Source organism: Sycon ciliatum, chromosome 13, assembly GCF_964019385.1.
Source record: "Sycon ciliatum chromosome 13, ocSycCili1.1, whole genome shotgun sequence".
NCBI classification, from domain to species: Eukaryota; Metazoa; Porifera; class Calcarea; order Leucosolenida; family Sycettidae; genus Sycon; species Sycon ciliatum.
Genome location: NC_088655.1, coordinates 11,961,372 through 11,988,375, shown reverse-complemented (window position 1 = coordinate 11,988,375; position 27,004 = coordinate 11,961,372). Strand labels below are relative to the sequence as shown.

Sequence of the window (27,004 nt, the reverse complement as noted above, 5' to 3'; positions counted from 1 at the left end):
ACCTACACATGTACATTGTACATATATCACAGCAAGGATCAATGTCAAAGTTAGTTGACTGCGTACTGACTCACTGTTCTTGTACAGCATGTGGTGTATTCCTGTTTTCGTACATCCTGAGAAATCAAGCAAACAGTTCGAGTCCTTCCAGCTCCGTTATTCTAGCTCATATCGACCCCGGAGGTTTTCGAGCCGACAGCTGAGAATCTCTGCCACCTAGTAGGTGTTTCGATTGTGGAATTCGGTTGAGATTTGACTGAGTTATGACTCGTTGAGTGCACTTGCACACATGGCATTGCCACCGTTTGTATACATTTGGCACCAAAAAAAAGTTTCAGAATTTGGGAAAAAGTGGCCCGGTCGGGCGACCGGAAACAAGGTCATTATTTGTTTGGGCCTAATATAAACTGTCTGTACTACTTTGTGAAGGACATAATATTATTATAATTAAATTAATAAAAGCACATTTCTTCCAGAGCCAGAGAGGAAACACACTGTATAAATCTAGAGAGAAACTTACGTGTAGGAACGCATCCATGATGCTATGATAAACATCAGCTAAGACGGAGGAAAGAGAGTGAGAGAAAATAGTGTGTGCGCGTGTGTGTGTGTGTGTGTGTGTGTGTGTGTGAGAGAGAGAGAGAGAGAGAGAGAGAGAGAGAGAGAGAGAGAGAGAGAGAGAGAGAGAGAGAGAGAGAGAGAGAGAGAGAGAGAGAGAGAGAGAGAGAGAGAGAGAGAGAGAGAGAGAGAGAGAGAGAGAGAGAGAGAGAGAGAGAGAGAGAGAGAGAGAGAGAGAGAGAGAGAGAGAGAGAGAGAGTGTGTGTGTGTGTGTGTGTGTGTGTGTGTGAATGAGCACCACACACGCCGACACACATCCATGATGCCATATAGAGATCAGCTAAGACAGAGGGAAGAGAGAGAAAAATCGTGTGTGTGCGCATGCGTGCGTGCGTGTGTGTGAGAGTGTGTATGTGTATGTGTATGACACACACACACACACACACACACACACACACACACACACACACACACACAGAGGGACCATACAAGAGTGACCAACACATCACCGGAGCAAAGTCATGAAGCCGGACATGCTCTGCTCAGGTAGCAATGCCGAGAGCAGCTAGCACAACACCAAGCAGCAACGGGACTGACATGGCACAGGTACTAAGCGACGCAACACTACCATAGTATACTGGGTTAGTATACAGACAGAGAAATCCAAGACCACCCTGGGGATAGCGGTTCACAAAGTCGACACGTCGCAACTGCACGAAGAAGCTGCGCCCCGGCCAAGCCGGCAGCCACGTCAGCGTCTGAGTGTAGTGCGTGGCGTTACGCTCAGGCTCCGACACGTTGAAGCCGAAGCGCTCCTGCGCAACGGCCCAGCTGACGGCGGTGGCCTTGTCGAAATCGCCGTACACCTCCGTGTAGAAAAGACTCTCGAAGCGGAGGCTGAACGTGGGTGCGTACGGCGTGACACTCCACGTCGCCGTGTAGAGCGTAGAGTTGTCGCCAGTGGCCGGCCGCACCGCGCTCAGGTTCAGCTTCTCCCCGTACGCAGCGCCGCTGGAGTATCTCGGCACGCGGAAGTCCAGCAACGTGCGGTCCGAGTAGGCTTGCTGCGGAGTCGGGGAGACGTGAGGCGATGGGACAACGTACTCGGCGAACGTCACCTGCGATGTAGGCACGCTCAGCGTCCAGCAGAATGCAAACGGACGGCACTGCTGGTCATAGGCACGCAACTGCAACGACAACAATGACGGTGACGATGACGACAGCAGCAGCAGCAACACCAGCAGCAGCAGCAGTATAATTGTGTTGGTCAGACATGGACTATTTTCACTTTCTTATACCAAATGACCTCGCAACTGGCGCAGGAGTAAAACGTAGTCTCCAGATGGTTCTATCATCCATCTTTGTTTCGTAGTTCCTGCTAAATAGCCAGTAAGGGCCATGCTTCACGGCCGATTCACGGCAAGTGCCGAAGATGTTGCTTGCTGAGCAGCTTGCCTCGGTCTCTTTGTGCAATTCGCTTCTGCAGGCCCGTGTCAAGCTGCTCGCAATGGCAATGGCTCGTTGGCACACACAGAAAGAGAAGCTTCATGCTGTTCATTGGTGCTGTCAAGCTCCTGCGCTGTGTACCGAGGTAATTCCGCAAGGTTGCGAAGATAAAGGAGAACTGGATACGTGCATGTTCCCCCCCCCCCCCCCCCCCCAATCATATTGTTGCTGATTCTGCCATTCTTTCGCGATGAAGTGCTGCACAAGGCCCGCTATGCCTGCACAGCAGTTCCTGTCTCACCAAGTTCTCGTGCCGGGCCCATCGTCAGGGGGAAACAGTACGTTTTTATTTTTTACTTCGTTTTGTTTTTTACCAGTTCACCCTGATAATGTACCCGGCCCAAAACCTTGGTGAACCGGAAGTGACTTGTACAGCAGAGAGATCCGGTGTGAGTGTTTGCAGTGAGAACAGATGTACACTCATAAAAGTTAACGAACTCTTGGTAGTACCCATACCTCGAATGTATGATTGCCCGGGTCGTTAGCAAAGCCACCTGCGGACAAGTTGAATGTTTTCGCCGAGGCGTTTTGTGCCACAAGGACCGCCCGTGCGCTATGCAACGATGTCGATCCGGAGTTAGAAAAGCCGTTCGATGAGCAGCTGGGTGCACTGCCTGCATTACGGGAACACACGTAAGCACACACACACACGTGCACACGCGCAAGTAGGAAGTAACGAGCGGGTTCTGGGACAGGGGGCGCCCGGGTCCCAAAAAATGGGGTATTATTGAAAAATGGGGTACTAATAGTACCCCATTTTTGCGGTGAAAATTATTTTTGGCCCGGTTTTTTTGCGGATAAAAATATGTGCCAGGGGGTGCCCCTACCTCAAAAAAAAGGGGGTATTATTGAAAATATGTATTGGGGTGTTATGCTCTACCCTAAACAATAAGGTAATATGGTGTCATGATTTGGAATTCTACATGTATCATTAATTTTGATTTTTAGGGTGTGGGTAATATGTCCTACCCTACATCATAATATTGCATTCCGATGTCTAAAATATTACTATTTCAAATGTCAATGTTATCTCACTTTTTCCAATTTTATATTAATCAGAACTCATAGTTTTGCAGTATTTTGACTTGTAATTTCAATTTTTCGGATCATTTTCCGGACACGCACAACAACACGGGTTATCCTCGTCGACATGATTGAGAGGCGGACAGATTTCGTCGTCGCTTGTGTATCCCCGTCTTTTCGAAAGACCTTGCGATCATTGAGATCCTTGATGACACGGATGAGTTCCTGAGCTTCGATCTGCTCTCCACTTGCAAATGTCTCTTCGACAATATCCAGAACACCTGCAGCCTTCATCACGTTGTACATCGATCTTCGCCCGTCGTCCCAGCAGCGGAGCAGTCTGCCCGTATCCCGCCATGATGATGATCCATAATCCTCTACCCCATCAACAACGATCTTCGGTAGACGCTGGTGTTTCTCACCGCTCACGAGAACGCGCGTCGACACCCTGCACACATACTCCGCAATCTCCATGGGAGTCAAGTCCACCCGATCCGGGTGAAGAAGCATGGGTCTTAGCTCGTAGGCTGTGCCCAGATCGGTGAGTAACCGAACGGTTAATTCATCTTTATTACTACAAGAAAATAAATAGAACTTCTCTACATATGGTTCGGAGGTTGACCAGGCCGACATCTTTGATCTGATAGAGAGAGAAATTCTGGAGACGGTACTCGATCATCCAATGGACTCAAAAATGAATTGTGAACCAAAAATGAAATTATATCAGGTTTTATAGGTCCCGCCAAGTCCCGTCCCGCCGGGTCCCGCCTCCGGGAAGGTGACGACCTTGGAGAACACGGTGAACACGGTGCGCGCCAAAAACCAAAACGTTACTCGCGACATGCCGTGTCTTTTTTTGTTCGGGTTTGGAATCTTTCCATTGACATAAGTCAATTAGTTTTCCATCTATGTCCGTAATCGAAAGGTCCATGAGGTGTAGAATTTTTCTAGCTTTCCTCTCGTATAATTCTTTTCGACATACAACAATTCTTTCTCGAACTTTTACCTGCTGGAATACCGGATTCATCTTGACCTCAGATGCACAGATCAGGCATCCATGCATTGACGTCACAGTACATCATTGCAGCACTGATTTCACTGTGAAGTGTGGAACATGGGTCAATGCGCGATAAAAGGATGAACGTGATTTCAGCGGGAAGTGCGCTAATTGGTCACATGTTTTCAGCGGGAAGTGCGGTAAGTGGTTAATTGTTTCCAGCGGGAGATGAGTGGATTGGTTAATTGAAAAACAACCAGTTATTCCGAATTCAACTATTACGAAAACCCTATAAAAATAGGTCCTCGGTACCTTGTCAAGCCATTGTGTGGTTGTCCGCCACCACCCCTGCTCAGGATGGAACCCCTTCGGAAGAAACCTCGTCAGTCTTTTGATGTAGTGAGATCATCTGATCTGTTGCAATTCTTTAGTTATTGTCCTGATCAAGAGTTTGCAGATGTACTAAAGTTTTTCTCTCATGTTCTACCGTCGCTGGAGCTGCTTCTTGAAGAGAATATTGAGCAATGGGGTCAGTACAAGTGTTCTTTGGTAGTTCAGGTGGTGATGCAGAAGCTGAATCCTGCTACAGGACAAATGGTTTCCAACACATTCTTCTTCCGATCGAGTACAACGCTGGTGCTCAACACCATGGAGCTGAGGGACCTTCTCAGTACAATGATTGCTCAGATCAACGCTCGTCTTGATGATTTCGTTCGTCATGGATCAGGTTGGGTAGTTGAACGGATTTCCTGTTTACACATCGAAATGTCACGCTATTGTGTACTTGGAGGAAGTTCGTACATCCCCTTGCCACCGGAGTTGAAGTCGAAGAAGGCCATTGTTAACGTGCAGAACACTGACAACAAGTGTTTACTGTAAGTATAGCAGTGGGGTTTCAGTGTTGTGTTATGGTGTATGGATTGAACTGTATGCCGCCTGTCCATGTCTTATGTCATCCGTACTTTAGATGGTCAATACTGGCTGCTAAATTTTCGGCAGACAAGTCTCGTCCATGTCGTCAATCGTCGTACGCAGAACATGCGGATACTGTGGATGTGAGCGGCATCGAGTTTCCAGCAAAACTGGAAGACATACCAGTCATCGAAAGACTGAACGACGGTCTTTACATCAACGTCTTCGGATATGAAGAGAAAGTCATATATCCGTTAAGAATTTCTCAGCAACCGCAGTCCGCCATCAATGTATTGCTCATCCAAGACGAACGCAATGACGTGGAGGTGCAGCACTGGGTGTGGATAAAGTCATTCAGTCGTCTTGTTGCTACTGGAGCACGTCGAGCACATTTCGTCTGCTTCAGATGTCTCTCAACACACGTCACGGAGAAGGCATTGAATAATCATATGATGTACTGCAGTGAACATCCTGAAGCTACGGTGGAGATGCCAAAGGCTGGCGATAGAGTGATGTTCAGGAATGTGAACAAGCAGCTTCAAGCCCCATTTGTAAGTAGAACACACTGTGGTCTGTTTTTTTTTTTCTCTTTCTTTACTGCACATGTTTCTTGACTCTGAGTGTTCACCTTTCTGCTGTTTTACTCGGTGTTGTCTCTGCAGCTATTCCTAATTCTCTATCTGTCTTTTCTGCTGTTTTACTCGGTGTTGTCCCTGCTGCTATTCCTACTTCTCTCTCTCGCTCTCTCTCTCTCTCTCTCTCTCTCTCAAATGCAGGTGATCTATGCCGATTGTGAGGCTTTCATAGAACCTCTGTCCGCTGACAATAAAATCGGTCATTCGACATTCCAAAAGAACAAGCATGTAGCCTGTTCCTGTTCGTACATTGTAGTACGATCTGATGGCGTCGTCACGAACCGTTTCTTCTACCGTGGAGAAGATTCTATGTTCTGTTTTCTGCTGTCACTTGAGCAAGAGGAGGAGACTATCCGTGATGAGCTTCTAGCATGTAATGCTGGTCAAATGATCATTTCAGAAAGTCAGCAACGTGAATTTGAAACGGTAGTCTCCTGTTGGATCTGTGGTGAAGCGTTGGGTAGCGATCGTGTACGTGACCACTGTCACATCACCGGTGCTTATCGTGGTGCAGCACACAACCATTGTAACCTGAACATGCGGATTGAGCCGTTCAAGATTAAGATTCCTGTGATCTTTCATAACTTGAAGGGATACGATTCTCATCACATCATATCTGCCATTGGGAGAACGTCCATTGATGAGATTACGTATGTGAACGAGAAAGGACAAGAACGGGTACGTTACATATGCGTGGTGTGTGTGTGTGTGTGTGTGTGTGTGTGTGTGCGTGTGTGTGTGCGTGGATCATGATGTTTTTCTAAGAAGGAAGATCATTACTATGTTGGTACTCATATTCACGTTTATATGATTGATATTCATCTTTACAGCTGCACCTTAAAACTGTGTCTCCTCTTTTTCTTTCTTCTTCTCAGACCAAGCGTCTCGGTGCTATCAACGTGATTCCCATCAACAGTGAAAAATATGTCACATTCGGATGGAGACAGTTCCAGTTCATCGACAGCCTGGCATTCTTGAACACCTCCCTAGACCGGTTGGTTTCGGCTACACCACCAGATGCATTCGCCCTTCTATCCGCACGATTTCCAGACGAGGATGAACGCAAACTGTTGACACGAAAGGGTGTCTACCCGTATGAATATATGGAGTCGTACGACCAATTCGAAGAAACGCGTCTACCACCCAAGGATGCATTCCACTCAACGCTAACGAACACGGTGAGTAGTGTGACAGATATAGTAGATCTTTCTCTCTTTCTTTTTTCACCATCTTACTTCGAAGTACTAAAATAAGCCAAAATGTGTTTGAACGCTTCCTGCAGCTTCATACTAAATAATTGATTGTGTGGGCGAACTACTAAAATAAGTTCGTTGATTTGTTTTTCTTTTTGGTGTACATTTTCTATTCCCTAGGGTATCAGTGATGAAGATTATGCCTATGCGCAAACAGTATGGACTGCGTTTGACTGTGAAGATCTAGGAGACTATCACGACCTCTACCTGGAGACTGATGTGCTGCTGTTGGCTGACGTTTTCGAAAACTTCAGAAGAACTGCTCACGCAACCTATGGATTGGATCCCGCTAATTACCTCACCTTACCGGGATTTGCCTGGGATTCGCTGCTGAAAATGACGAAGGTGTCCCTTCATCTCATTTCCGACATTGACATGTTCAACTTCATTGAGCATGGCAAAAGAGGTGGCATAAGCATGGTGTCCGCTAGACACGCCACCGCCAACAACAGATATCTATCGGAATACAATCCAGACGAGCCGTCAAGCTTCATCCAATATTTAGATGCGAACAATCTATATGGATGGGCCATGTCTCAACCCTTGCCCGTGTCGGACTTCTGCTTTGAAGCAGTGACGGATGATCTTCTGGAGTCGGTACTCGATCATCCAATGGACTCTTCGACGGGACACATGGTGGAGTGCGATTTAAGGATTCCAGATGGTGTGCATGACATGATGAATGATTATCCGTTGGCTCCTGAGCAGATGAAGGTGACACGAGATATGCTTTCTCCATATCAGACCCACATGGCAGAGAAACTAATGGTAAGTCATGGTCTATCTGGTGGATATGCTTGTATTAATCTTCTAAGGTTTGTGTATATCTATACTGTACTCTTGTAGGTGAGCGGTTTGGAAGCGAAGAAACTGGTGCCAAATCTACTACCGAAAGAGCACTATGTTCTGCACTACAGAAACTTGCAGCAGTATGTGTCCTTGGGTGTGGAGATTACAGATGTGCATCGTGTGCTCTCCTTCACACAACACCCATGGATGAAGCCATACATCGACACTAATACTGACCTGAGAAAGCTATCAACTTCTGATTTCGAGAAAGACTTCTATAAGGTGGGTACTCCACTTCATGTGTGTGTGTGTGTGTGTGTATTTAGCGATAGTGTGGGATCTAGTATGTACTGGAAGTGTGAATGACCTGAAGATAACAGTTTTCTTATTGTTGTTTTTCTTGTCTTTTCTTTGTATGCCTGTTTATCATAGTTGATGAACAATGCTGTATATGGCAAGACCATGGAAAACGTTCGAAACAGAGTAAACATCAAGCTCATTCGTGAACAGGATGAAAAACCACGTCTCCAGAAAAGCATCAACAAACCTTCGTACATCCGCAGTGTAGCCTTTGAGAACGATCTGATAGCAATCGAGTTTGCCAGGACAAAGGTGACTCTCAATAAACCCATTTATGTGGGTACAGCCATCCTCGATCTGTCGAAGCACTTGATGTATTCCTTTTACTATGAAGTTCTCCTACCCCGCTATGGACAAAATGTACGTTTGCTCTACACTGATACTGATAGTCTGATCGTACATATTCAAACCGATGATCTGTACACCGATATGTCAAACAACATAACAGCCTATGACACATCCAACTATTCACCATCCCACCACCTGTACAGCACGGTCAACAAGAAGGTGGTAGGGAAGTTCAAGGACGAACTAGGTGGCAAACCCATCAAGGAGTTCATTGGTTTGCGGAGCAAGATGTACGCATACCGCTGTGAAGACAACGACGACAATGGCAAGCGTGCCAAAGGTGTGCAGAGAAGCGTGTTGAAAAACACCATAACCGTCGATGATTATCGAACATGTCTCGTCGAGGAGTCTCAGCTGAAGAGAACAATGAATGTTCTTCGAAGTCGACGACATTGCATTCACGGAGAGGAGCTACGCAAGATTGCCCTCAGTGGATTCGACAGTAAGCGTTACATTCTGGAGGATGGTATCAACACCCTGGCATTCGGACACAGGGATATTCCAAAGCACTGAGGGATTTCCACACATACTAGAGCATATGTCATATCTTCTCATGAAATACATTGTAAATACTATGCGATTCATAATATTCACGTTAATCCAAAGCATGAGCTACATTGTACATATGAAATGCTAATACTTCTTGAGATCATTCACATCCTTCTTTGTTAACCAGGTATGGAATTTTTCGTCTTGATAACCCCTCCATTTGACGAGCCGACTGTTCTTGTTGTATTTCAACACCTTATCGAATCTCAATCCTGTGTGTCTGGCATGTTGTAGCTCAGCTCCATAGAACTGTCCTTGAATGACTTCTCCCATCAGGTCTTGAACACGATAGGTGTGGGGTACAGTGGGTAGGACATCGTTTACCACGAACACTTCCTCTGTCCAGTTGGGCGTGTACCCTTTCTCGAAATGACGTTTAGCTACAGCCAAACGCACATCATCACCCACTTTGAATTTTGCTGGTGATTGCTTCGAGTGTACGTCTGCATCTTTTGGTTTTCCATCAAGAGAAGCTTTCGTGGGACTCATGCCGATACTGCGATGTTTCGAGCTGTTGTACTTGACCATAAGCTGAGGAAGGACGTCAAGATACTGTGTCGTAGCTTTCTCCGTGAAATGGCGCCACATTCTGCCTTTCAGTGTTCTATTGAAGCGTTCCACCACCACGGCTTTTCCTTCGTTGTGGGTGCTGTACATGATGATGTTGTGATCCTTGACCCATTGCTTCATTGTTGCATTGTAGAACTCCTTGCCTTCGTCTACCCATAGTTTTTGTGGTACCCTGTTCGATGTTTTCAGGATCATGTCGAATGCATCCCTGACAGCAGAGCCAGTTTTGGTTTTCAGGGGTACTGCCCAGGCATAGCGACTGTACAGATCGATGACGGTCAGCAGGAATTTGTAGTTCTTGTTGCTTCGGGCAAACCGTTGCATATCCACTAGATCGGCACTCCAGATGTGATCCACAGACCTGCTCTTCACCTTGCGTCTTTTGAAATGCACTCGTCTGGGTTTGTGCAATTCGTTAGCCAGTTGCGTGTGGAATGGTGTGGACTGCGACTTCTTCTTCTGTCTTCCATCATGAAGTGCTTTTTGCACTTTCGTATCCCACAAGGCTCCACCACCTCGCAAGACACCTAAACTGAGAACCAGTTGATCGTTTTCCAGCTTTTCATCCTCATCGAAGACTCTTCGGAAAGTTCGAAGTGCTTCATCCAGACCATATTTGGAAAATAGCTTTCCCATCAATATGGCATACCATCCACATACTGCTGTGCTTCTGTCTTGAACGGCTTGGGTGTTGGTGATGATCTTACAGTCTGCATAGGCTTCTTTAAAGAAATCGCACAGTGCAGGTTCAGTGTAATCTTGCTCCATAGTGTATAGACTGCGTCCGAAACTGTCAAAAACCAGGATCACGTTTTGCTCGCGACACACGGTCAACCAATGATGTCCACCTTCCGGTGCACCGTACACCGGTAGAACGTTGTCGGTGTTGACGATACAAAAGTCTCCATTGTTCAAGGGTGGTAAGAGGTCGTAACTTGTACACCCCACGAACCCTCCAACACCATTCAATCTTCCTTTGATGTCGGCACTGCTGAGAGGGTAGTCCATTCTTGATCATAGCCTGAAAATTTTCGCGCACGTGATCACATTGAACGTCCACTCAGGATATCCTTGATGATACGAGTGATCCTGCTTTTATCCTTCAGAACCTCTTGAATGAATGATGCATCGTCCACCATCACCTTTTGTGCTCTGATCATGAAATGCTCGGGATGGATCAATTTTGCTTCAGTTGTTCTACCATACGTAGAAGTCATATCGTTGAGATCTTGAAACTTGAGCTGCGATCCTGGTACAGCTAGCACTAGGGTGGCTAGTTCATGAATCTTTCGTTCTGATCGAAGGAATCCATCGACATGTTTGTGGATTCCCACCGCACCCGCTATGGTTGCAAACGGGTACCTGGACATGTAGATGCGATTCGTCTCGTTGACCAGAGTAGTGTAGTCGTTCATCGTCTGCGTCTTCAGGGCATCCGCAGCCGCTTCCACCCGACTCCTGAACCTCAGTCGATCTTCATCGTAGAGTTGCAGCAGTTGTGATCGGCTTGTGAAATAGTTGCTCTTCAAAAAGGTTGCCGGTATATTTGTATGTCGGAGGAAACTGTCCAGGATTTGTAGGATCCATCGGTCAAATTCGTGGTCTTGTAATAGATTGAAAGGCACCGATGTTAAAGGTGCCTTTCTCTTCTTCCTGACATCTGCAACGGAATCGCGAACTTGATCGGTAGTGGAATCATAGTTGAGTATGTTGGATGCAATCACATTTCTCACAGACGGGTAACTGATGTGATCGGGATTGTTTTTGAAGTGGGTGTCATATAGACGCTTTACTCGCGGATCAGCTTGCAGTTCCAACAGGGTGGAGGTGCTCAAACTGTGATCTGGCACTTGGGAAAGAACTTTCTTGACGCTTTTCAAGTAGGTATTGTAGTTATTACCTCCTTTTTGCCGCATGAGTGGTGGTATACCGAGAACTTCCCACGAATTTACTCTCTTCTTGAGGATGTGTTGAGGATGTTTCGACATAAACTGCAAGGTTTGCAACCTTTTACGCTTGGGTATCGAGAAGGATCCCTTTCTGGACCCCACCCTCTGTATACTGCTCGGTAGCCCATTTGAGAATTTCACCGTAAGATGCTCCATTCTTATTCATGATTGGAATTTTTTTTCAATGTTTCGGCTAACTTTTCGGCTAACTTTTCGGCTAACTTTTCGGCTAACTTTTCGGCTAACTTTTCGGCTAACTTTTCGGCTAACTTTTCGGCTAACTTTTCGGCTAAACACGCACATCAACGAGGTTTTTATTCAAAAGTCACCTTTAATGCAGTGTCTTCGCAATACGTGTAGTACTGATTAGAAGAGCAATCAATGGTTAGGATAGGTCTGCGACACACCGCCAATAACTTCTCATACAATCTAAAGATAATGGATGACTTCGTGCACAGACCACCAAACAGAGTATTGAGATAACGCTTGATATTGCTTTTATCAGTGAAGCGAAATAGATACATAAAGTTTGCATTGATCTTCATGTCCTTAATGTTATCAAAGCTCTGAGAGAGAAAGAACACGTTCAACTTATGATGATGACTGTACATGGTGAAGAACTTGTAGAGACACTCTCTTTGGCTGCCGTGCTTCAAACCCATCACTCTGATGTCATCAATGATCACATAGGTGTTAGGCTGGAGATCCATGTCTTCGATACACTCGGGCATGGTGCTGTAATGCTTGAAGGATTTGAGGCTTGGGAGACGATACTGATCGGCCGGCGTGTTGGAGATGACAACTATACGCTCAGGTTGCACACGTTTCAGGAGCTTGATGAGAAAGTAGGATTTACCCATGTTGCTCTGTCCCAGAAACAATACGTTTTGACCCCAGGATTTCAGAGCAGGAATGATTTCCGTGAACCAATCCTTAGACTCGAACTGAAGACCAGGAATGTGCAGCCCGTGTCGAGCAGTGGCCGTGGTCGGAACATCGTCGTTCCTTACGGGACTAGTCTTTTTCTTCCTCCCGATTTCCTGTCCAAGGAGCGAGATAAAGTCCATGATCAGATGTTGTAGGATGGACCGATGTGAGCGGAACTCATAGAAGACGGTCCTGCACTGTTAATGTTCTGTCGAATTTTTTGAGCAAATGGAGTTTCAGGACGGGTTAGGGATCTACGAGGTGCAGACAGGAACGATGAAGCTTCGTCGAGGGCACGATGTCCTAGTTTTTTGAACAAGGCCCTTCCTTGTTTCTTTATTCCTCGTGCCCTGCGGCCTTTGGAGCGAACTTGACGAGCTGGCTTCTTGGTTTTTCGAGATGCTCGTTGACGAATCTTCTTCGGTGCATGCCGACGACGACGACTTTTAGTGCGCTTCATGGCACCTGCTGAGCTTCCCTTCCTTACTCCTCTGCCGAATATTTTATCCATTACGTTGTCACCCAGTGATGCCATGGTACCCATGGCCAAGGGAGCAGCCAGGTTCGTCAGGAGTGGTATGGCCTTGGCGGCTAATCCTGGTGGAATGGCTAGACCTCCTCGGTGCATGGCAGGGTTGTAAGCTGTTTTCATTTGCGTTTCCACAATGTCTCCGGACTCTCCTCTCCCCAAAAGCATGGGAAGAAGTGTCATTCCTGCCATGGCAGCCAGGGGTCCAAGTCCACCGCGTTGCATTGCATCTTGTTTTGTCGTGGGTTCCGCCATCTGCTTTTCCATCTCATCCGGTCCAGCACCGATTAGGTTTTTCCAGAAGCTCTTTTTCCAGAAGAATCCACCGTGTTGTCGACTCGATGTTTTCAAATCACCACCGTAGACACGATGTCTGGTCTCCAGGTCACCACCTTCCATGATGCCCTTTTACTACTAGGTCGGAATTAATTCATACAACTTCGGCTTTGATACCTTCATCTTTGCTCATGGTGTACAAGTACTTGTCCATGCAGAGAAGGTTGACTTTGATCGAGGCACCATTTTCACTAGGTCTCCTCACGGGGGCGTTTGTCACGTCGCTAAATTGATAGTCGATGGACAGATTTCCTCTCGATCTTGGATTGTCTGTGGTCCGATCCAGATTCAAGTTGATAGGCACCATAAAGTAGTGATTGCAGTAATCTGCAGCGGTGATGGGGATTTGCGTTCCATACGTCTTGCCGAAAAAGTCTTGAACCAGATTGTAGCCACGCAGGTAGGAGGATTTGTTGTAATCGTAGAAGTATTGCCCTTCAGTATTACGACTCACATCCCACTGGAACTTGAGCGGGTTGTCAAAGAGCGTCTGGTCGTTGACAGTGACACGAAGTTGACTGAGATTTGCATGAATCATGGCCAGTCTGTTCGAAGAATGCGATGCTTCACCTCCAGCCAATGCTGGCTGTGTACCATGCGTCAAATCTGTGAAGAACAGGATCATCCTGCGTGGAATGTCCGCATTGTGAAGCAGTTCCAGTGTACCAGCATCATCTGAAATGCTCTTTTGTATGAGACGAGGGCACCACGTGTGGAAATAGAGTTGTTTGGGAAGGCGTACACGATCGGTGAGATTGGGTTCCATGCGATAGGTAGTGTACACAAAGTCCAATTGGAGTAGATCGATCTCAATATCACCGACGCTCAGAGCACTGTTGGCACCACCGCCTTGATCGCTAAGCATGATGTATCTGGAAAGCTCGGATTGTGGCAGATCAAAGCGAAGCTTCACCTGTGTACCCGGGGGTAACCAAGCATCGTCCTGATTGAAAAACGGTAGGAAGGGTCTCAGCTTGTACTGAAACCGTCCAACAGCTGCACGAAGTGCATTTTCCTGAACCGTGTTGGAGAAGCCTTCGTTGGTGACAAGCTCGACGGTGGGTGCACGCCTGAGTGTGAAATCATCGACGAAATCCGGTGCTTGTGCTGCATTAGCGTTTGCAGCGTTTGTTTCGAAGGCATAGCCATGCTTACGCTTCACACCAAGTTGATAGGGCGATAAATCCACACCTCTCAATGCTCTTTGCGGATCCAGTTTCTGTAGACCGTAGAGATCCGAGTCCACGTACTGAAGGCGTTCGCTGCTGCTTTCCATTAGACTGAGGATATGCTGAACCATTTGCATGTCGGCAACTTTACTCGATTGCGTGACCTCTGTTCCGTTGATCTCCACTCGAATGTTCTTGAACCACGAAAAGGCTGGTGACGTGGTGCACACCCATCGCGTGTAGTCTCCAGGCTGGTTATTGAGATTGTTTTTGACACTATAGCGCATTTTCACGATGAAATAGCTCTCCCCCAGAGCAATGAAATTCGGCGACGAGATGTCTAGTTCATTGTTCAGGGATGGTGGTGATCGATCTGCTGTGGAAAAGAGTCGTACTCCGCGTCTACCCTCAAGCAACGAGAGTTTCTTCTCCGTCCTGTCGAGGATGTTCTTCTGAACGATCTTCGTGTTGGTCAGGAGTCCCGTGAAGGACTCCGGAGCTTGTGGTGAGTATATCTCCTGTGCCATTCTTGCGAGTCACATTATAATAGGGGTGAATTTTTTTTAAAGATCCAATATCCAGTGTCTTGCGAAAGTCGTTCATCATCGATATCAATCGTTGATGCTCCTCGTTAGTGAGCTTCCCATCTTCCAGAGTAATGCCCAATTCCAACATGAACGAGTCTTCAGCTCTCTCCATCTGCTGCAGTTGTTCAATACACTTGACAAGCTGACGTTTGGTGTCGAGAACGTGTTTACCAATGCATGCCATGATCACACCGATGATCGTGCTACTGATGGCGATGATTCGAATGCGATGTTCTCCAGATACAACACCACTCCCTTGAAGAATGTTGAGAATGGTTTGAATGAGTATGAGAAAGGACAAGATTGCAGTGTTGTAAATTACGTACTTCTCCCGGCAACGCACCTTTTCGCTCTCCAATTTCTTTCGTTTTGCTATATCCTCCACCATGTCACGCACGTGACGGACACGAACATCTGGAAGATCCATCTAAGTAGTTGTGTTGGTGATCCGAAGATCAAGGTAGACGGGATATCCGGAAGTAATGTGTTCACCGGTGTTGAATTTCAACCAGAACGAAATGCTAGTCACGTTTTCGTGTGGAAGCAGCAGTCGTTTGTCTTCTTTCCCGAACACGTAGTTATTCAAACCGTTGAGGGTTTGAATAAGAAAAGTCTTCAGCACCCTCGAATCAGTATTGTCTTCGTACTCCACAGCAGGTCCAATGAGGTCGGTGTAGAGCAGGACAAGTCTTCTGCCTTTCGTCAGATCCACAGCGAACGGGAACGTGTGAGATCCCTCGATCGTGTATGGCTTGAGAATAGTGCCCACACCCAGCACCAATGCGGGTGAGTCCTTCTTCAACAAGCACCGTTTATTCCTGGGTACCGAGACACTTATACGGCTGGTGTGACGAGAGTAGGAAAACACAATGTCTCCGTGTCCTGCTCGTTTCAGAGTGGCATTGATAATAGACGCCAAATCGTCTACATCGCTGTATGTTCCCGTCTTGATGGAAAGTCTATCCTCTTCTTCTTCTTCTTCTTCTTCTACACCATGTACCACATAGAGTTTGTTCGTTGCCTCGTCTATGTTCTCAAAGTGTACTTCAAACTGAGCCGATTCAACATGCAGGACTTTATCACGCGTATCGAGCTCCTTCACATTTAGAGTAAAGTTCGGTTTGTGCAATCCCCTGCTCACGCCCGACGTGTTGTTCGCCACTGTCAATATCACAGACATTCTGGTGTTGTGATGACACTCACTATAGATAGGTTTTATTTTTCATTTTCATCTCAAGAATGTAGTGTAGCCTGTGTGCTATATATTATGTACAATCAAAGTAGCACTTTCATATATCGTAGTGTGCCATGAGTTCTGTGTGGATGCGCTGGATTGTATGAGAAGATAAACTCTCTGCAAAGTGCAAATGACAGAACAACTTTGATGAAGTGCCGTTGAAGAATTGAGTACCACCAATGCTATAATTGCAATCTTCGATTCCATTGGTTCTGGAAAATGGGACAGTGTCTAAGTTGGAATGTATCAAAATGGAGTTTACGTATAGAGTGAATAGGCCTTCTGAATTCCGAGCGTAACTTATGACACACTTTGTACCCAAGAGATCCGTCATGCTCGACACAGGTTTATCCAAAGCCGCCGATAATTGGCTGACTACAGACGAAACGGGTATGTTGAATGATGAATGGCCGGGACGCGTGAAGTAGTTGCCACTTATGTGGGTGGCAGTGAACAACACGTACAAACTATCCAAGCTGAAATTTCCGACAGTATCGATATCGAATGCCTTCAATGACATGTTTCTAGGGTCAGGTGCGTCCACTTGAATTACTTGGAACATTGCAAAAGACATGTTGTCGTGAAACAGATTGACGAATCGTTCTCTAATGGAAACTTGGCTGGGTTGTGTAATGTTGAGGTAGAAGTGATCGTCTCGGAACATGTCGATGCTGTTCACGTTGATTCTCTTGTCCTTCATGTCAACGAGATTTATCCCTCTGTATCTGTTTCTGCTCACCCTGGTGACGGATTCAAATCTGCTAGGATGAGAGTATATGTAGAGGTAGGCGTTTCTCCGAATGAGAGGTAGTAGATGAAACGGATCGGATAGGTTCTGATTTGATTGCGGACCCATGGGACCTCTGGTTCCTTGAGGACCTATGGGGCCGATGATTCCTTGGAGACCCACGGGACCTCTGTTTCCTGGAGGACCGGTTGGACCGATGGTTCCTTGGGGACCCATGGGACCTGTGGTTCCTTGATCACCTTGCACACCACGTTCACCTTGTGGGCCGTCTTGTCCATCTTCTCCTCTAGGTCCAATCTCACCTTCAGGCCCGACCAATCCACGTTCTCCACGTGGTCCAACTTCACCTCTGGGACCTTCTGGACCAGGTATTCCTTGATCACCTTTTTGACCGCGTTCACCACCTTGCCCATCAGCTCCTCTAGGTCCAGTCTCGCCTTCAGGACCGATCAATCCACGTTCTCCACGTGGACCAGCTTCACCTCTTGATCCATGAAGCCGACCAAACGCCATCCATTTCAAGCTGAATTTCTTGTACACGATGAGCGTGGTTGCATCGAGATAGAAGTCACCATTTCTCCCTACAGAGTTCAGTGGCATGCCACCTCCGCTAAGCCATCCCAATCCCCGATCACCACGAGGTCCTTTCATCTTGCGCACAGTGTCCATACCAGTTTGCAATCTCGATGATGCTTGTTGGATTTCGTTCCTCACCCATCCAGCAGGGACAGCACATGACGAAGAGTTACTATAGTCAAACGTTACATTACAGATGGAGTGCTGATTCATGTCGAGGTTAGCATCCATGGTCACGGATCCATCTGTTTTCACGTGCAGCTCATCAGCTGCTATGGCTTGATCTGTGTAGCGCGTAGATCTGTTTTCCACATCTTCCACTTTGCTCTCATCGGCTTTCTCCTCCTTCAGTTTCTCCACATCATGAACCAAGGTGTTTTCGGTGTCATCGTTCCCCACAACTGATTGTATTTCGGTAATATCATTCTGCATGCTTTGCATGTGCTTGAGGGAAGTCTCCTCCCCATCACTCCTATGGAAATGCGTAGCCCAGTACGCCATCTTCACACACACACACACACACACACACACACACACACACACACTGTTCTAATTATGATAGGAAATATTTTCTTTCTCAAATAAATCATTATGATACTCATGTGTGCTAGTGGTAATCTAATGAAGCGATGATATGTTAGCAAGAGAGAGAGAGAGAGAGCAAGAGAGCATGAAAAAAAAAAGGGTTAGGATATAAAGTCTTTCTGATCAATCAATATGGTAAGATAGACTAAGCATTTAGCAGATTCAAGTCCAGTGAATTGTCCGGTAGGGTGTCAGGGAGAGACGCTGCCGCCGCCACCGTTGTGTCAAACGCAATGTCAGCAGTCACGTTGTCAGCAGTGCTCCACTTCTTGAGGAATGCAATCACCAGTCGAGTCAATTCAGTCTCGGGAAGGTCTTGCACGGTGTCGTGATCCCTTTCACAAAGCCGTGAGTCTACAAACATCAGGGGGATTGCCGAAAGCCATGCCTTGAATTCGCACTTCTCCCTGTTGAAAGATATAGTGGAAGGATGCAGATAGAGCTGACACTCTTCGTTCATCGGGAAGTTGGGCACACCCTTGGTTGGCTTGAGATACAAAGCAGTCACACTCTTCCCTTGGTACATTGCAGGGAAGATGTTACTCCGTATCCTGTTGATATGTGGAGATCTCACGGCACGTCTCAAAGGTGTTGAGGTCTTCAGGAAGAATTGAATGAGATCGTCTTGTGAAGCCTGGACGTACAGCTTAAGTTGACCAAAGCGTCCTTCACATACCGTGCCATTGACAAGCATGCCCGGTAAATCACCGCGCGTATAGTAGAAATCGGTGCCAGGAGCAACATGATAGTCGTGGGCGGTCTTGCTGTACATTGCTTGAACACACTCTGCTGCCCCATCCGTAATAATGGTGGCGACACCTGGTAGTATGGTAGGACGAGGAGATGGCATCTTGATCTTAGGCAGAGGCTCCAGATTCGGATTACGGCTAGCACGTCGCTTGTAGAGACCGGGTTTCTTTATCGTCTTGATAGCGAACGGGTCAATACCCAAACAGTCCACAACATCTTCACCAGCAACAACAGCATCAGTGGCCATCATGATATCAGTCACGAGAGATCCAGAGAGATCCAGAGGGAGAGAGAGAGAGAGAAGGCTTGAGCAACGAAACAACAAAGGCAGTTGTGAGTGAATGGAGGACTGTGCTTGCACATATATACCCTTTTGACCGCCGCCGAGTTTGAAATAACATCCTATGGGAGGTGACGACCTTGGAGAACACGGTGAAATTGTTCAAGAATCAACCAATCAGAGGACACGGTGAGCAGATGATAAGATTTAACCAATCACAGCACGACTTGCACTTGACCTGTCGGAACATGTCTCGGTCATGACTGAACGTGTCTCGACCATGTCTCAGAACAGGTTCCCGAGAGTGTAAATCTCCAACGCATTGCTAACGTTGATGACGTACTGCAGTCTTGGTAAATTGATAGAGTATGTTGGCAAGATCAGGTGGTAGAGAGGTCACGTGATCTACTAAATAATCCAGACTGTAGTCATGCCAACAATAGGCATCTATTAGAAGATGCATCATGGACAGGTCTGCAGGTGACATCAAGGACAAATTAACTTTCAGAGTGTTCAGCTGTCTAGCGGACAGAGGACCCTTGATGTGTTCCATGAGATGTAGAAGAAACATCAGTGGAAAACATGATGGAAGAGGTTGTGTAATGCGGCTGCTTCTCAACCATGATACATTACTGCGCGGTAAAGAAGAACGCAGTGTGCGCACTGCATCATGATCCTCATGAAGTATACACGATAATGCTATTGCATAGTTCATGCTTTTATAGCTGCTGGACTTCTTCATTGCTTGCAGTGCCTCTTGAACAGGGTGAAACTGTGCATGCGGTAAAGTGAAGTCGATCTTGTTGAGAAAATGTACAAGATGACGATTCACACCTTGAATGCGATCGGAATCCGTGTAGGTCTTTATGCTAGTACAACGCTCTCTCCACTTTACCTCGGGCATGTAAATGTCCGCCATTACCAATCCACACTGAGAACAAACTCTATGACCAGCATGCTCAACTTGTTCTTCACGATGATAACACACTTCTTCACTTTCCTCTATCTCCTTCTTCTTCTTCTTCTTCTTCTTTTCCTCCAGCGCACATTGCTTCTTTGAACGAACATAAGCATACAGGATCTCAAATTCAGAATCCATTTTCACTGCACCACAACAACTTGAAACTGATTGGATCATGATTCAAGAACACACCTTTTATACTTACATAATCATGACACCATATTACCTTATTGTTTAGGGTAGAGCATAACACCCCAATACATATTTTCAATAATACCCCCTTTTTTTTTGAGGTAGGGGCACCCCCTGGCACATATTTTTATCCGCAAAAAAACCGGGCCAAAAATAATTTTCACCGCAAAAATGGGGTACTATTAGTACCCCATTTTTCAATAATACCCCATTTTTTGGGACCCGGGCGCCCCCTGTCCCAGAACCCGCTCGTTACTTCCTACTCGCGCATGCAGACACACACACACACACGCGTGCACGTGCAAACATGCAAACACACACGCACACACACACACACATGAAAACACACACATGAAAATACACACACATGAAAACACACACACACACACACACACACACACATGAAAACACATACACACACACATGAAAACACACACACACACACACCTGAAAACACACACACGTGAACGCGCATTGTTGTGTTGTTGTACTGTATTGCTCAACAACAGAAACTGATCATGCGGGTCTTCTTGGGAGAGGGGAGAGAGATTCATCAGGAATCAATGAAAGATGACTCAATTGGCTATTGAATCATCCCTCCCCCCCCCCCCCAATCCCAGACAAGGAAACCACTATTGACTCTGCCGATACCTCCTCTGTGCCACATGGGCGCACACACACACACACCATGTACCATGTACCATGTATACGCACGTCGCAAGAGAAGCATGCAAATCTGCAAATGCACTGGATGTGCACCCACAGATTTTCTCTTTATAGCAATGATAGCGGATCTGATTCTGATTGAAACAGATCAAGACAAGCACCAGATAACTGTCTAATCCACACAACTGGCGAAGTCATGTGAATCGACCCCCCCCCCCCCCCCCCAATGCACACCTGGTCTACACCACACGGCGTACATCGGAATAGGACGGCTAAGACAGTTACCTATGCACACCCTACACTTGCTGGGATAGACCAGTATAGACAGCACGCTGCTTTGATAAAAGCAGACAGTAGATGCACTGGCACCTTGAAGTGAAATTAGAGTTATTTTACCAACCAGCCTCGGCAACTGCATACACACACACACACACACACACACGCACACGCACACACGGCTTCACAAACCTGGTACTCGTGCAGCTAAACGCTAAACTTTGTGCGGCTCTTCTAAAATGGGTGAGTTTGTTTTCTTTGTAGCCATACAGTATGTTATTACTGAACCCCATTCTCCCAGACGCCTATTAGTGTATTTCCAACAAGAGTGTTGGGGAAATGTAAACGCACCGGAGTTTCTGGACGGACAACTCCCGATACATCAAATGGAGACAAACATCTCCCGGCACAACAAAGGCACAGTTGTTAATTAAAATTCATACTATTATTACAAAAAATTTGATGAGACCTGACCGGTTTCTGCACGTAGAGTGCTTCATCAGAGGAATACGCACCTTGCTGACAAACGGTGTTCACTGTGAGGTACTCTATGCGTGGTGGCACTGTCACAGTGACCTGGCTGGGGATGTCGAACGTACAGTCCGGACTCTTGTTGAGCAACGGCGAGCACGCCGTCACCTGGCACGGTCCAGTCGTCCAGCTACTGGTGCAGGCCAATAGTATTAGCACTAACAGTCGAGTCATGCTGCTGCTGGCTGCTGCTGGTTGGCAGTGCCAAGTCGACCAGGCTGATCCGCAGTTTGTCCAGTGCGTGGCGTATGGCCGGCCGTGCCCTGCCTCAGACACACGCCGGAGCTATTCGGTGTGCGCAGTCTGCAAAATGGCGGTCAACACACGCCGAACACTAGAACATAGAGAGCTGCGTGTGGAGTCTTCTGAAGTTCTGTTCCGCGTTCATTCACATCCACTATTAAAACAATTCGCAAGGATATTCAAAATTTAATACAATCATCGTGCATCAGGGAGTCGTGACGACTCCCTCACGCCGGCGCCCTACATTTAATTGTAGGCCCTGACAATCATGACTCGTAGTCGTACCTACTTTTTTTTTTTTTTTTCAAAATGAAATGAGGCCTCGACCTCTTCAAAACAAAATAAAATAATTTAAAATTGGAATGAGTAATTATAAAATTATCATGTAGCCGGGGTAAGTGGAAAGTGGCATACCCAAAGAAGTTTAATAAAAGTGTCTGTGGGCAAGTAGCAATAAAGCGTCGTGATGAGGAGTTGGAGCCCTTCGCCCAGATACTGACATGATGTGGAAAATTGCGTGAAATAATTTGGAACAAATGAAACCTGAAAATGGACATGTGGAGGCTTTCGCGTCGCCCCCACACACGCTCTTCTCTAGCTGCTCCCGCCGTAACGTTAGCTCCCAGCACGAAGAGCTGCACATTTGGGGAAAGGTGAAACGGCAGCAATCATACCGGAAGAACGCAGTCCGATCAACAAGCAAATATGAATACATGCTTCTGCCAAGTTCTTACAAGCAGCAAATATGAGAAAAGACGAAATGACCAACTACGGTTGCCATTGGCCGATCTCTCGTCTCATCATACGCAGTATAACTATTATCGGGATCTGTACGAGAGCTTCAACGCTGGAATGGTGTACTGCAACAAATGCCTCAGTATGGGCTTGACTACTTTGAGGATGAAATCATCTTCGTTAGGCCGATACGACTATTGAATGTGAGTGTGACTATGCAGCGATGCATTGTAACTCTCATTTGTAAGCACTTTCTTCGTCTTTTCATCAACTCGCCAGCCATCACGACGAGGGGAGAAGGATATCGAGGAGGATTAAGCACTTACAATCGGAGATGCAACTCAGGCTACAGAGACAGATGACAGTGTCACACTAGTCCAAAGTTGCACCGCCAGACCTGCTCGCTTGGAGAAGATTAGTTTTCATGTGCGGCTGTACTGCAGTACAGCCCCGAAGCACATTACTCTTGTCGCAATTGTTGCTTTGCACCATCTGTTTCAAAGTTCAAAGCTTTATACCAGTATCAGTATGGTGAACCACCTTGGCCACGGTGCTGCATGCATACAGGTTTAGAGCTCAAAACTGCGTTGGCTGGATGCCAAGCCAATAATCATCAAGCAACTGCAGCGTCTCTTCCCATGGGAGGCGTGATCGGCAATGATCTGTGCGAAGAAACATTGTTGGGATAAGTCACAACCCTCTGTGCAAATGGCATACTTGTGATGGCATACTTGTGCAGTCATCTCAACGTGCACATGTTCACAACTCAGCAGTGTCTCCTGCAGCTGTGTCAGCCTTCAGTCCATCAAGGCGAAAGCGCTCAACTGTTGTACAATGTACCTACCAATGTCTTCCCATTTTTATCCTACTCTCGTGATCCGTTCCACCTGCTTTCCCTGCAACCAATTATGTGGACAGGATTCAGGGGCATAGCTGGTCCCCCTAAGCCCCCTTTAGGGGATGCATGGCCGCATTCAATGTATGTGTGGGCTGGCTGGTCCATGTCTTTCATGGTCATAACGGTGCATGCTGAACCAAGGTCGAAATGTTTAGGGAGGTGCACGTGCCCCCATGACCTATGCCAGCTACGCGCCTTCATCCGCACACAATGTTCACCATCACTCTAAACTGCTTCATTTCATCTGGATGATGCCACACATTGGTGTTATGAAGGAGATGTCATAAGCCAGTGTTATGATGATGAAGTCTGTCGCATTAACAGCCACAACGGTCGGCATGGTCTTCTTGGATCACACGGTCTTTCAACTCTGGTCTGCCAGTGTATGTACTTTATTAGCAATACATGTACAGGTATGTCCAGACTGGTATGTTTTTGTGTTGTTGATCATTCTTTATGGGTTGTCTATCTGGTTTGCAGCGACTTGTGCAGACGTTCAGTGTTGTGTTTCTTTCTGTGGACAATCTGCAACCACTATACAATGCACACTGCGCCGGCATAACGTTATTCTGAATATTCTGTACGTTGCATGGATCTGAGATGTTAGATCAGACTAATCAGAAAAGTGGCTGCTTCATGCTGCAGCCAGTCATGTTCTGATGAAATGGCATGCAATGACTCCTGTACATTGTATACTTCAAAATAGTTATTGTGTACGGTCTCATGGTATTGACATATTGTATTGCACTCGTACATGTAGTGTATGTGCATGTACATGTATGGTGCAGTTTGCTCAGTTTTGAGTTTTTCAAGTTCAAATCATGTTTTAGCCTTCCAGTGAGATCCAGGAAGGAAACATTCTGTTTACATGACCCTCCAGAAAAGTTATATTGCCAAAAAATAGGGCTGAAACGAATGCTCAATGAAGCGAACGAATATTCTTTTTCCGAATACATGTGAAACGAAGAATATTCCGAATATTCTAAACCGTACAATATCCATGGATACCTAGTTGTATCCATGGTAACCATAGACTATTGACTGGTGTGTACCCCAAGAGAGATGTGTGAAAAGGACAATGTTATCATTCATCTTGCTGATGGTAACACATTCTGAAGGTGGCAACTCTACTCGTATTTTGCACCAAAATTAATATGCCTGGTTTTCTACCCAAAAAGGCGATTTTGTGTACATTTACGAATATTCTTATTCTACTTTAACGAAGAATATTCTTATTGCGGTCTGCATATTTCGAATATTCCTTTCAGCCCTACCAAAAAACCATTACAATTAGCCAGAAAGTCCATTTTAGGTTCCGGTTACCATAGCAACCAGCGCTGAATTTAGTTTTACTCCCGGTGCAACCCTTGGACAAAATCAGGAATGACAACAAGTGGTTTTTCAACGTATGCCAGCCCATCTATCGACTGGGTAAAAAAAATTGCGGTGCCCTCTTCCTCGGAACGAAAATTCACATTTTTGCCACTAGGCCCACAGACTACCGGGGATACCTGATAAAGGCTGATTCACTGGCATCTTCTGCTGCATGTAGTCATGTACTGTATCAGGGTGAGAAAGAACTTTGAAAAAGACAAGTTCGAACACAAAAAATGTATTGCCATGATTTCTACCCTGCTTTTCATTGAAAACACTATCTGCATGACCTCCGAACCCTTTACCATGCAGACCACCAGCACTGATCAGGTGCATTGTACACAATTGTGTCGCCTACATACTAGAACTGTGATACAATCATGCAGTTATGCTCCTACCTCCGAAAGGATGCCAAATTATGCTCCAATTTTTTCAACCACCAAATTACGCCAATAATTATGCCGGCATAATCCGCCGGTGCCTAGCGAGCATCTTTGGGAAAAGGCTAGCGTAGGGCCCTGAGCGAAAGAAATAAACTTTCTCTTGTCATTCGAGGGTATTACGACACCGTCTGCCACCTTGATGACCCAGGCAAAAATAAGGATAGGGATGTTAAAAAAAATTCATTTCTCCTATTACTCAATCTGCGGACAGTATTTCTCCTATTATATTTTCAAGACATAACCTAGTTAACCTCGAACCCGAGCTATCGACATGCAGGCATTCCCCCGATACACTTCGCATACATACTCATTCTTCAAAGTTGCTTCACGTTATGATCTTGCATTTGAAAGGCCTTTTTGAATATTGTGGGGGGGGGGGGGGATTTGTGGCCATGGCCAGCTTTCTTTGATGGTACGGTACGGGACAGGTACGGGATAACGCCAGGCATGCCGACGGCACAAACATATTAAATAGGGAAATGAATAATAGCAAGAGTACATAACTACACAGCTAATTGACAAGGTTTTTCATGCTGTCTGCCAGGAAGTGATTGATTCAGTTGAGCAAATGCAGATCACCTCAGCAGGCAGAACAACCACAAGTGGACTCAACCTCAGAGACAGGATCCATGTTTAGTTTCTGATTATTTCGAGCACTGCACATTCTTCGTATCTCCTGCTGTTAATTTCCTAATGCTCTGTATTTCTTGGTGTTTGCGTGTGCATGCTCCATATGAATCGTACCTCTTGCTGTTGATTTTCTCATGCTCCGTATTTCTTGCTGTTCTACGTGTACATGATTTGTACGGTAACAGTACCGGTATCTCTTGCTGCTCATATGCTCATGGCTCCCTCATCTCTTGCTTTTTATGCACGCAAGCTTCTTATCTCTTGTGGTTTATTTGCGCATGCTTCGTACCAGTATCTTTGCTATGGGAAAAAAATTTCCATTCGTTTTGATCATCATAAGCTGCTGGTATAAAAGACACAGCACTGCACTATAATCGCCCTCATTTTCCAGTGTCTTGACCTTACCTGATGAGAGTTATTTTACTCGAAACAGCTGTCGTAAGGAACTATTTCCAGTATCGAGCAAATTGATAATGTCCTGCTGTTGGTGGTGGTGTAAGAGAGTTTGTGTCGGCGTAGAGCGCATGTTTGGTGGTGGTGTAGAGAATATTGACTACTAGTATGCTCAAGAGACTGTCTAGTTATGTACTCTTGGTATGCTTCGTATCTCTTGCTTTTTTCATGCAATTTTTCGTTCCTCTTGCTGTGTGCGTACGGGCGGATGAGGCAAATAATTGTTGCCTGAACAGTCTACACAGTCCTAATGATGACCTTGTGCCCAGCAAAGTGAAATTCTTTCCTGCTCAAAGCACATTGCACGCATGCATGGAGGCCCAGTGTGCGGACGAACATGTAGACAGCAGCACAAGCCATTGTCAAGTGGTCTCTTAGGTCTGAAGCACACACCACAGACCAACATCTGGGGGAAAAAGGACCAACAGG

At 46.2% G+C, this 27,004-nt stretch overlaps 3 protein-coding genes across 3 annotated transcripts; 2 read left to right on the top strand and 1 right to left on the bottom strand.

Moving 5' to 3' along the window:
- Positions 1-424: 424 nt before the first annotated feature.
- Positions 425-22,217, bottom strand: LOC135829597 (uncharacterized). The gene is made up of 3 exons (XM_065341989.1): positions 21,784-22,217; positions 2,521-2,678; positions 425-1,745 (listed from the first exon to the last, which is right to left on the bottom strand). Exons 1-3 carry the CDS (start codon positions 21,971-21,973, stop codon positions 1,101-1,103), a joined length of 993 nt encoding a protein of 330 aa, XP_065198061.1. The 5' UTR covers positions 21,974-22,217; the 3' UTR covers positions 425-1,100.
- LOC135829852 (uncharacterized) lies at positions 4,894-6,691 on the top strand. Its single transcript, XM_065342236.1, has 4 exons — positions 4,894-5,547; positions 5,773-6,309; positions 6,507-6,625; positions 6,682-6,691. The coding sequence occupies exons 1-4, from the start codon at positions 4,993-4,995 to the stop codon at positions 6,689-6,691; spliced, it is 1,221 nt and encodes a 406-aa protein (XP_065198308.1). The 5' UTR covers positions 4,894-4,992.
- Positions 7,544-9,026, top strand: LOC135829994 (uncharacterized). The gene is made up of 3 exons (XM_065342386.1): positions 7,544-7,652; positions 7,731-7,955; positions 8,106-9,026. The coding sequence occupies exons 1-3, from the start codon at positions 7,560-7,562 to the stop codon at positions 8,892-8,894; spliced, it is 1,107 nt and encodes a 368-aa protein (XP_065198458.1). The 5' UTR covers positions 7,544-7,559; the 3' UTR covers positions 8,895-9,026.
- Positions 22,218-27,004: the final 4,787 nt, after the last annotated feature.